The sequence below is a fragment of the Rhipicephalus sanguineus genome, chromosome 1, assembly GCF_013339695.2.
Source record: "Rhipicephalus sanguineus isolate Rsan-2018 chromosome 1, BIME_Rsan_1.4, whole genome shotgun sequence".
Classification (NCBI taxonomy): Eukaryota; Metazoa; Arthropoda; class Arachnida; order Ixodida; family Ixodidae; genus Rhipicephalus; species Rhipicephalus sanguineus.
In genome coordinates this window covers 253,267,399-253,279,754 of record NC_051176.1, presented here as the reverse complement: position 1 = coordinate 253,279,754, position 12,356 = coordinate 253,267,399, and the positions used below count along the sequence as shown (strand labels likewise).

At 47.3% G+C, this 12,356-nt stretch overlaps 1 protein-coding gene across 2 annotated transcripts in view; it reads right to left on the bottom strand.

Annotated features, from left to right (window-relative positions):
• LOC119377905 (puratrophin-1) overlaps positions 1–12,356 on the bottom strand; it is a 449,908-nt gene that overhangs the window by 314,599 nt on the left and 122,953 nt on the right. For both annotated transcript variants that reach the window (XM_049411366.1, XM_037647199.2), the window contains exon 3: positions 6,094–6,285. In XM_049411366.1, coding sequence (XP_049267323.1) covers positions 6,094–6,285 — 192 coding nt within the window. The remainder of the gene's footprint in view (positions 1–6,093; positions 6,286–12,356) is intronic.

Below are 12,356 nucleotides of genomic sequence, written 5' to 3'. Positions count from 1 at the left end.
AGGGCTCATGTTTCTTTGCTAGACACAACAGTCATTAGGACTAACAGACAAAAAAGCCAAGGAAAATATAGGGGAAGTTATTTGAAGTAGTTATGGTGTAAATGTGAAGAAAGTAAAGGGGACGAAAAGATAACATGGTTATGGTAAACAACACCAAGGCAAAGACGACGAACGTTTCTCCGCTACGTGGCAAAATCACATATAGCGAATTTACGGATGTTTTTTTTTTTTTTCTATGGGACCAGATTTTTGTTAGTCCCTCCATGAAAAGCTGCCGAAGGTTGCTTCTGACGTCATGACTGAAGAGTGGATTGGAAGTTGTACATGTTTTGCCATGTTTACGCACGCTCGCACATTTCGCTATTTCATCCACCCTTTCATTGCCACGATGTCTACAGCGAATGGACGCACCAGCAATGGCATCTCATGTCTGCGATGGGAAAAAGTGCTGCGGTGTTGACGACGACTCTACCGTGTACACTTTACGTCTAAATGATGCACAGAAACTGAATTACACATGCAATATGCACGCGCACACTGCGCAAATGTTGCTGGAACCCCTTAAGTAAGAGCGCCGCGAACATTATGAACATTGCGTTCAAAGTACGATCAATCACTCGTACGTGTAAAGTAAATTGAAACGCTTTCTTCTTTTTTTTTTTTTCGTGGATTGACGCTCCTAAAGAATGAAGTGCAATGGCGATAACCGAGGGGAACCCACATTTCCCCGGCTGATGAGCTCACACAAGAATTTTTATACTGCTTTATATTGTTTTCAATGTAGCGACACAGTGTTACCTTTCGCATACATCAGGCCCGCAGCCAGGAATTGTTTTCGGGGGGAGGGGGGGGGGCACTTGCTGAAGACCTTGACTATTTTAGGAAAGCACTTATTTTTCAATAATTACTAATTCAATAAACACCCCTCCCTCCCCGAATTTTTTATGTGTGGCGGGGGGGGGGGGGGGCATTGCTCTTATTAGGTACTCTGTCACTTCCATGGAACTGCGGTGATGCAATGTTAAGAACGCTGGGATGCCCCCGAAACGCCATAAGCTCGACCCTCTCTTACCTTGCTCACCACCTCCAAAGACAGCATTAATAACTTTTTCGTGACAAACCAGTCGACCGGAGGCTACTATATCAGGTGACGCATTTGTGATCCATAGAATGACTGCCACGAATAAACCTCCCGCATAATTAGTCAAGGCCGCGCCAAATAATCTATAGCACGCGCCAAAAAAAGGGGCCCCTTGCAGATCAAGTGGAACAGAGTGACGGGAGCGCTGTACTCCATCTGTTTCCTCATTGTGGTCTCTCGAACGCCAAATATAAAGTGCTTCCATGTGATTGACTGTTAACGTTATGTATACTTCTAGCGCCAAAATAGACATTTTGAAAACCAGTTTCTGTTCAGAGTCCCTTGATGCTATGTTTTCTCAGGGTGTCTACCAATTTAATTTTTCCACATTCCCTGACTTTTCCAGGGTTTCCATGATGATTCTAAGCATATTCCCTGACTGGTAAACCTGCTAAGAAAACGGACGTTCTGGGTACTGGAAAGGAGCCCTCGAGTGGTTAAAAAAAATTAAGAAAAAAAGACAGGGCACTAGCAGAACTGAGTGCAGAAACTGAGTGCAGAACTGAGGACGTCTGCCGTTGCATCTCCACTGAATGAGCTTTACCCAGCCTGGCGAGCCTCTGCTCATCTTGCCAAACCAGAATGCCTTCAAGCCGAGCCGAATTCATGGCCGAGACAAACAAGCACAATTTTTTCGGCGTGAGCAACTTGATGCTTGGGAATTGAGATATGTTGTGTGATCTGTAGAAGGAACAGTTATGCACCGCCTTTTTTGTTTTTTAAACTTCTGTTTAGCTGTTTACTGCAGTCTTGGCACCACCAGCGTGAAGCTGCCATTATTATTATTATTATTATTATTATTATTATTATTATTATTATTATTATTATTATTATTATTATTATTATTATTATTATTATTATCGTAACAGGGCTGATAAAACAGAATAACCGAGGAATACATTAATATATTTTCGGCTCGCTAACTACGTTTGCGTTTCCCAGCGAGTAATTATCATAGTTTAAAGCAATTTTCTCGATGACTCCCACATTCCCTGGCACAGTTGCGCATTTGTTACTCACACAGCGCACGTTGCTTTCAATGTTTACCGACATGCACATGACCTTGAGGCTGTGTTGAGCGGGGGGCACAATTTGTATGCGCAACTTCTACTCGCCGCCTTGTTAGCATGCAGTCGGCGGTACGCGGTCTACTCGAAGCGCAAGCTGACTTGGCACAGAAATTCAAGAATGGCAAATACGAGCCTAAGCGTAAAAACGAGAGTACCTCGGCACGCACTTACTACAGGGACACATACTTAGAAAAAAATGCGCCCGAGAACTGTGCCAAGATTCCTAAATTGTGTTATTAAAGAAAGAAAAAAGAAAGGAGGAAAGAAGAACAGCAACGCCAGATACTTGCGTACAGCGTATAGGAACACAATCACTCGATCTGACGCAAGGACGCAAACGACGTATCGATTTCAATTAGGCCACGCGCTCTGGGCACTCGACAGGCGGCATTAGACAACGACGCGCGAGCAATGCAATGTATATTTAGCGTTATTCCATTAAGGGTTTTGTAGTTCCTGCTTCGGTAATGAAGAGCAGGTCGATCGGCCAAAAGGCGAAATGGAGCTGCACTGGCGATACGGCAGCGATATGACACCATGTTGTAGGAAGTGCCGAACAATGGCCACGTATAGGAGAACACGCGCGCAGCCCCAATCGCCATATCCGCAAGCGCGCCGCTAAGCTGGCAGTAATCGAGGAAGTTGATTAGGTGGTTCAGAGCTGCAGAGGACGCTCGTCCAGCGAGGGGCAGGATGATCAATTCTACGAAGCGGGACACCGGTCTCCTTAGACGACACGGCGCCGGACATTACAGGAAGAGAAAGAAATGACTGCAAAACAAAAAACAAACTGAAGGAAACGAGATCAGTTTGACCGAACGTGTAGCAAGGGTCTATAATTATACAAATGCACTGGTTCTTATACCAATAACAAGATCGCCTTTGCTGTAGACGCACGAAAGTGAGAAAGATACCCGCTTCCTCTTCGTAATCAGCTGAGCTGCGCAGTGATCAGCCGTGAAGCGTGCACGTAAGAGCAAAGCTGGCGGGCTGTGAGGATTACGCGAGAAGCCTTAACCCTTGAGTTAAATAGGTAAAATATTCCGGCTAGGGTGCTTGGCGCAGAACCCCTGAACGCCTGATATTACTTCTAAAGTTCTGCTTTCGGTGTCGCGGACTTCGCTGCCTGATATAAATTCATTCATTCATTCATTCATTCATTCATTCATTCATTCATTCATTCATTCATTCATTCATTCATTCATTCATTCCAGCATTTCTGTCAGACGATGAGTATATACAAGTAATCGTTGAATTCAGCAGGATAAAAATTCGAATTTCGTTGTCTGTACTAGAGCTGTGCACGGGCCGTATTTCGGAGCCCGAGCCCGGCCCGGGCCCGCTGACTTTGTCGAAGGCCCGCCCGAGCCCGACGGCAAAGGGCTGCGAGCCCGCCCGGCCCGGCCCGACGTACGAAAACCCAGTCCCGGGCCCGGCCCGGCCCGGCCCAGCTTTTTGAAGGTTCGCTGCGAAAACAAAACATCGTTTTCCGGTAATTTGGCATTTTATTGAGCATATCAAATATTATCGAACGACACACGACGAACAGTCTCTATTCCACAGATTCCAAATTGTCGTGCAAAAACAGCAAGCAGTCCAACGATTCCGGCTTCAACGAAGTGCGGCGCTTTTTGTATTATGTAGCCCGCCGAACTGAAGTTACGTTCGCTGCTTGCACTCGTCGCCGGAATTGCTAATATCTTTTTTACCAGCCTGGCAAGGCTTGGGATATCTCTGTTACTTGTTTTTCCAGAAGACTAAAACTTCAGATGGACAGGAAGGCGATTCCATAGAGAGATAATCGGAGAGCTCATCTTTTGTAACTGCTACATTCTCACCACTGTCGCTCCACTCGCTAACAACTGCAATGGAAAAGAAAAGCGGTAACGGGCGGTAGCGGAAAAGGCGATGCATGCGTGCTGGAAAACAATTCCCGCTCATTCTCTATATTTCGGGCTTGAGTCGGGCTTTGCGCCGGGCCCGAGCCCGGCCCGATAAAACTCCAAGTAGCCCGAGCCCGGCCCGGGCCCGAGGTAAAAATACGTCGGCCCGCCCGAGCCCGGCCCGCGGGCCGGGTCGGGCTCGGGCTTTCGGGCTACCCGGAGCCCGTGCACACCTATAGTCTGTACTGTATTAACAGCACTTAGTGTATTTCTGCGACATGCCTTCGACTCTTCAAAGCGATCCTGCTAAGGTGCTTCACATAACTTGTGCATGCGCCATGGGAGTATCGAAAAGTCGGCAACCGCACGTGTAGCAATGGGAATGCTGTATTTCCATTGTTTTCGTTCTTGTGGTTGCAACTCTCTAATTCACAATCGCTTTCACAAGAGCACCTCCGCTGACTGTTATTAAATGCCGGTCGCTGAAAATAACCGTCACGTTAATGGATACACAAACATCGGCCTCGAAGCCTCTGTATGGCGCAAGAAAAAAAGAAGAAGAAAAAAAACCCCGAAAAACTTGTCAGGACGGGCCGTTATAACAATGGTTGCGTAAGTCATGCAGTGCGAGGCAGTGAGAAGGAAACCTGCCACCGGCGGCGGTACACGAAATGAGACCCGGCACAGTTATGGCGCAGGGCCCTGCCTTTAAGAAGGATCGCTACACGCGGCCGCGTGCACGCTCGATCGCGCTAACAATCCAGTTGAAAGCGCAACAGCATCAACAACAACGTAGTTCGATCTCGCCCGCAGACACTGCGCGGAAGGGTGGCCGCCGTAATGGTGAACTATGCCTACCTGGCGCGCAGAGAAATTTGCTTTCTTGCCTCGAGCAACTAACACGCTAAAACGATCAGTCTCCTCGGTCGCTGCAGCTTGTCCAACAACAGTCGAATATGGAATCGACCTCGTTTGTCTTGAGGCCCCTAGGCGTCTGCGCGGTGCGATGAGTTTTGGGAATACACAGCGGAGATCTGAGCGCGCATTTCTCATTGCGCGGCATTGAAAATGCGTTGCTGCCTATCGATCACACCAGCCGGTTGATTCCTTTCTTTTTTCGGCGCCGACCAAGGACTCGAGCTCATATGAGCAATACGCCCCACTTTGTCATCCCCAAAGGAAGGCCGCGTTTCATTTCAAGCAACACTCCCAGTACGGTGGGAATGATTTGAAACGCGTTTAGATTCAGACCATCGACTTGGAAAAGTCGATGGTCTGAAACTTAGAAAAGACCGGGTAAGTGCGCTGTGCTTGAACGTCAGTTTATTTCAACTGGTCTAGTGTGGCCACATAAAAAAACGAAGGAAATCACTATAAAATGTTTCCTCCTTTTTTTTTGAACAACGGGGGCAAATGCCACAGTTACATGGATCAAAGGAACACTCTTGGACTGGCAGTTCTCCATACGCTAATTCTCACTAAAAAATCTTCGCATCACTGCTTTCCTCTATGCCAGGATGGTCGTTACATGTGACACAAGCATACGTACGCACTTTCGTAAGTTCGCCTGAGGAGGAGGGATGGCAACCAGGCTATGCCTTGCAGCCACCTCCTCGGTTCCTTCGATGGCCCATAGCTGCAACGGGGCAAGCCGATGTTGACAGCGTCAGGACGACAATTATAGCCGCCTAGAACTCAGTATGCACAGCCAGCTCTTTTCACGTGCGCGGAGCAGATCATCCTCTTGCTTCAAATGCTAGGGAGATTGAGCGAGCGAGAAATGCTGTTTCAGGCAGTAAGGAAGACCATGCAGTGTTCTCCAACGTCAGCTATAAAAGAGAAGGTTGGCATCCACCAGTTTGTAGCACAAAGGTACAAGGAAATCCATACGGATCGCTGTGAAACAAAAATCTCTTAGGTGACGAAAAATTCATCCTGGTCAGTAAACCAATGATCATCCGACGAGCAGACCAAGAGATAAAAAGAAAATTCTACTGACCTCTGTCTTCACAAGCCGGAGCAGATGAGCAACGGGCAGCAAGAACTGGGTCTTGAACCGGTGAACATCGCCGAAATATTTGCAGGAGCAAACTTCGGACGCTTGGCGAAGAATAACGGAACGAACTGAGACGAAGGGCTCGTACAAGGAGGACAGCACTTCCGTCGTCACGCGGCCGACATCCTGGGCGCGCTGCGGGAAGAATAAGAAGGGGAGTCATCATGACACTTGCCAATCAATCAATCAATCAATCAATCAATCAATCAATCAATCAATCAATCAATCAATCAATCAATCAATCAATCAATCAATCAATCAATCAATCAATCAATCAATGTATGCTCTACAAAGTGCGGGAATATTTGCAACGACCAATGATGTGCAATAAACGCGATGTTCGGCTTCAGAACGTTTGTCAGAGTGGCATGAACTTCCTACAATGTATTCTAGGCCCTGCGTGCAGTCGGCAACAGGAGAACCCATGGCTGCCGACTAGAAAGATGTTCAGCGAAACCTTGTCATCGCGAAATAATAGACCTTTCAGTTGCAAAGTCAACTTTCCACGATGCCTAGCCTTAAAGGGACACTAAAGTGAAAATATAAATTAGTTTAGACTGATAGCTTCTACTCCGAAAACTATAGTGTCGTTAATTTCATCATCATAGGTTTGCTAATAGATGAGAAAATCAGTGTCAATGGTTTCACTGTTGCACTTCCCACCGAAATCTCCGATCGTGACGTCATGGATTTCAAAGTGTTTTAGTCTTCTGGCCGGATTGGCTCAACGAAATTTTTTGGAATTTGGTGTGTTAAGTCTTTAGCTCCCTGAGAAGAAAATATATTTAATTTTTACCGATTAGGAACTACGTAGGCTTTAGTAGGCGCCGTCAAAATCTATGACGTCACGGTTACTGGTACGGGAAATTCAAGGTGGCGTCGCCACTCGCATTTTCTTTTTGCGCAATTTCAAGCTCATCAAGCGTCTTCTCGCAGCAAACGTGGTGTTTTCGGCATCGTGAAAGAGTAATTTACTATTACAAGAAAGATCGTTTTTCTCTTCAGTAACCCTTTAAAAGTCCATGAGAGCATTATGCCTCGAAACTTTCTCACCGTCTGAACCATGCTGACATGCCAACAACACTGAACTGATAAGCGAGCCAAAGCCGACCGTGATGGCTCCTCCGCCCTCAATTTATGTCCGCAGAAAATCCATACGTCATTGGTGGATAGTGCTATCAGCTTCCGTCCTGTCTCCTGCAGCGTGGTGCGCTTTTACTATGGTTGTAGGTCCCCATTTACGTTTGCACATGACTCATGGTTTCTGAAAGAATGACCAAGCAAGCTTCAACAGAGCTCAGGTGAGCACGCATTGCCGCAGTTAACTAAAGCAGAAAGACGTGACATATTTGTGTCCATATCGATGACCATTTGCGCATCGAGGTTTTCTGAATGCGCGTAAAAGCAGTGAGAATAGTTTCCTTCTCCGAAAACTTCGATACCTTGCAAGTGAAGTCTTAGGAACAAATACGGCGATTACACAATATATCGTGGCTTTTATTTTACCGCAGAGAAGCCGGAGAGTATGGTATTTAATAAGAAAACGAGTAATGAAGTGGTATAAATCAATTAAGAAAACGCTGTGCCCCTTATCAAGCAGTATAAGAAGCTGTGCTTATAGTTAACCCAACGAAAGACACATTCGAATACGCAGCAGGAAGCGCTAGGAATCAAGGATAAATGGAACGCAGGTATAGCATTCTGGCCCTGCAATACATTAGACAGCCTCACAACTCATCCTTGAGAGCCATACGAGCCCTTCTGCAATACTGGAAGGCAGCTGACTTGAGTGCTCGTCTGTAGCTACGCTGCACTATGCATGCGAAATGTGAATCACGAAGACTCATGCTTTCTCTCTTTTATTATCCTCTCCATTTCTCTCCCAGTGTATAGGGCAACAAAGTGGACAATGTCTGGGCAGCAGCGGTGGTCAAGTGGTTAGAGCATCCACTTCCAATGCGGGAGGAAGTGGGTTCGATTCCCAGTGCCGCCGGGCACTAGCCGGTTTTTCTAATGGCGAGAGAGGTGCCCCGGCCTGGCGCTCGCGGTGTTGTGGGTCTCGCGAAGGTGGACTCTCCTTTCAGCTTTCTTCTTTGAATCCCCTTTTCCCTCCCCCAACGACGCGGCGCCGTGCTCGGCGATTGGTGATTGGCAATGAGTGGGCACGGCATAACTTTAAATGAGTCAGTACATGATAACATGGGCCCTTAACAGAGCGAAGTTTCTTTTGAGAAAAGTTGATAAGAAATCGGAAGCTCGAAATACAGGGGTACTGAAAAGTTCCTGGCTCTGCACAGAAAGCGTATAATCACAGCTTTGAAAGTATAGACATTCAAAGCACTCTCTCCTCAAACAGATGCCCTTTCTGCATCGTTGTTTCATCAAAAAGAGCTTCGAGTTGTAGTCTGTTTGTGAACGTCGGGATTGGACTGTTTAGTCCCGGAAAGGCTTCGACGCGTAGATGACAAAAAAAATGAAATCATGCATTCATAAGCAAAAAAAAAAAACAATGTCGTAGTAATTACTTTCACAAACGTAACGAGCAACTTGCCTAAAACAATAACAATAGCTGAGCGAAGCAGATCCTGATATAAATAAAGGCTAAACAACAAAGAAGAAAGCAATCGCTAATACATACGCTCGTTTCATGAATGTTTAAGCTCTATCATCTTATACTCGGCAGCGATGCATCATCATCACCGCGCTCAATCTTTAACCGCACTGAATTGCAGACAGACGCTCCTTTTCATTGAATCCACGCTTCTTTCGTTTTTGTGTGCGTAAAATGGCGAAGAAAAAGAGCACTCCGTGCTTACGCACGCAACCGCACAAGATCGAAACAGGGAAAGAGGAAGGATCTGTCTGGCAGCCGTGAATGCAAATTGGAGAACGAGCAATGACGCGTATGCTGTGCGACGATGTTTTGATCGAACGATAGCACTTTCTCTCCTAAAAGAACAAAGTGTTAAAGGCCCCCCCCCCCCAAAAAAAAAATGAAAACAAAGGAAAAGCCGACGCACGGGGACAGAAAGAGATGGAAAAAGGTGGAGGCACCCAAACTAGCACTGCACCCAGTAGAGGGTGCGCATCGGAACCTATGGTATACACGAGCTATGGGATCGCAGAATTGATGCGATCTTTCCCGGACCTTCACCTATACAGAGCCACAGTGTTTCCACACTCTTTCGCGTTGAACTAAGTGGGTCGATGATATCGAAAAGGAAAGGACCCCGCTTATTTTCGGGCAGAGTAGAACGCTCGGCACCATGGCAGAAAACACGCACGACTCTTATCACGTCGTCACCGCCTGAACAGACAGCAGTTCGTGATCGATGCCCAATTCCTTCGGCGGCTTCCAGGGTATAGGCGTGTTTGGCGGCAACGACGCGGTGCTGACCGCGGCGCTGACGATCAAGACAAGCAGCCCGCAACAGTGACCCAGGGGAACGCTCTGGGTCAATGCGAGCACGCGCAGCAGTCGGTCTCACGACTGCGCTCCCGGCAAGGAAAGTCTCAGCGGGGTGTGTCAAGCCTTTTGTTTCTCTTCAATTCACCTTCGAACACTCCGCGCGACCGAGAGCGGAATGCGCCCGACGGCGAGCTCTCTACGCAACGATAAGAGATTAGTTTCACCGGCACGTGTTCAACGGTGTGTCTGCGAAGCGTTATGAATGGCAAACAAGAAAGAGAACGTCATGGCTGTTTTAGCTGTAGACTTCTTTCTGGCAAATTTCTCACGTAACCCAAACGAAACAGACATTTTTTGAATAGGCGAAACATTGCGGGAAGGCGAATGCCTGGTTGTCGTGCTTGCTTGGAAATAGCACGAGAGGAAAACGATCATCACAAAGGCACACGAGCCGACAAGCGTGGTGTTTGCCGCCGCTCTACGAAGGCTCTCTTCCGCAGGTCGCGAATGAATGCTTCAGCGATGTCAGCGATGAAAAAACTCTCCCGTTACCTTTCTTCCCATTTCTTTTTCTGTTACGATGCAGATCGTCCACTTTAAACATCCACGATACTTTATTGATAAAAACATTGAGCTAGAGGATTGAAAGAGGACATAGGGGCATATCAGTTGTGATGTGTAGATAGAGAAGTATGAGATGTAATTAAAGGCCCGTGCCCAATTACCAAACTTCTGCTAATTGCACACGAGATCCCTTTGGTAATATAAACAGAACGTCACTTCGGACACATCGGACATATGAAAATATTGGTTGAGAGAAAGTTTGCAGTTTTTTGGGGCCCTCATAGCGGCAATAACAGAACTTTGCAATTAAAACACCCAAAATTACGTCGCACATGTCTTCATATGCACAGACTAGCATTGAAATGCCCAAGATGTCCAACTAATTTCATTACACTAGATCGTGTAGTTATATCTCGGCGAATTCTCGTAGCACTTTCATAGTTAATCCTTTTCTTGCGCTATGCTTTAATAGAGAAAGTAAACAAGGAAGCTGTGACGCTTGAAGCAGGGTTTTAAGAGAACACTGAGAATTTTAAGGGAACAGGGGAACCACATTCAGTGGAAATAAAACCGTGGCTGCAAATGTGGACGAGTCAAATTAACGCTGTTGTGGACACTTCCTAACGTAAATACACCGCGTAAGAAATTCACGTCCGAAGCGAGGTGGAATTCCTTCTGCCGCCGACTTTCACTTTGGGAGCAACGCAGAGACGGTCTGGGACGCGAGAAGCACGCAAACAAAAAAGCGTCTCTCGATGGACTCGGCGTTAGTTGGACTCGGCGAGTAAGACGTGAGCTAGGCGGCCTATATCTGAGGAAGCCAGCGTCAGATCTTCCTTTCTCCATTTGCCGCGAGATTGCGGCTGGCTGCAAAGAAAATAGAGCAGCCTGCCTTGCATCTCGCAGACGCACGATAGCGGTCCGCGCCGATTGCAGTGCATTTCGCCTATCGCGGAGGGGGCTATACACGTCGCACTGTCAGCACGTGCAAAGATCGAGGAAGGCCCGCTCTTTGTTTTCTTCTCTCGATATGGGCCACCCGCGAGAACGTCAGGTTACGCTCCGGTCGGCCGTCCAGTCGTCGGGGCCGATCGATTAGGCGGCATCACGACGCGAAGGGACGCGCAGTACGTGCAGAGGACGCCGCCACTGGCAATGGCCGCTGGCTTCGGCCACTCTTTACTGGGTGGTGCTGGGCACGCTGCCAGGAGGCGAAGCCTTTCTGCCAGAGGGTAGGGCGGCCGGAGTGGACGAAGGGAAGAGAGAAGAGGCCGAGGGAAAAGCCGCGGGAGTTTTGCCCCACTGCCCGAGGGGAGTGCGGATGGTTGACCGCGATGACCTTTCGCGGCACGCCGAAGAGGGGCCGGCGCTTCAGCTAAAGCCCGGAGACCACTTAAGTATCATCGTTGTCATCATGCTCGACGGTTGTCGGCTCTGGCTTGCTTCCTCGGGAATAAGTGCGAAGTAGGCCGGTCGCACGTCCAATTAGAATAGCCCATCGAGAAAAATGCTGTGAAACGAATCCACCTGCATTATAGCATGCTTGGCCCAGATGACGAAAGATTTGCATCTTACTAAAAAAATGCTTTCGCGAAGTGGAAAGTGCGGAAAATGTGAAATAATTTGTCTTGTAGATCTAGGCTGAAGTTACAACCAAATGGCGAACTGCCTTACTTGCCAGGTACATGCGTGGCCTTCAAGTGAGTAAGCAGGCATAAAACAAAAAATGTCAGACACACTCGTTGCACCTCTTTGCCTTAATGTTTATGCACAAATACATCTCAGCGCACATTCTTGATATGCAGTAAAAAATACAAAAATACAGGCGGAATCAAACTGATCCGATAATGCATATTTTACCGTGCAAACGGAAGTGAGTATGCCTTAATACAATCACCATATTTCGTTCTGATGAAAAATAAATGATTATTTATATAAACTTTCACTATTTCCTTTGCCACGAGGCCGCGGCTCCATTCTAGAGTAATAATACTATGCAGCCAACGGCGCGCATGTGTAGGTTTGGCAGTTGTATCGGTAACTCTGACACCCTTTTATATACTGCAGACAAGTCCTGTTCCCATGCTCTGCCATCATTGCAATAACCAATTTTACCAATGCGCACCCTGACAGAATTAAGTGCTCTTACGAAGACCACTGAGACGTCGCAGCTAGCTTAATGCGCCAGGGATTTTTGCTTTGCCCCATGACGTGCGGTGCGCGAGTGCAGTCC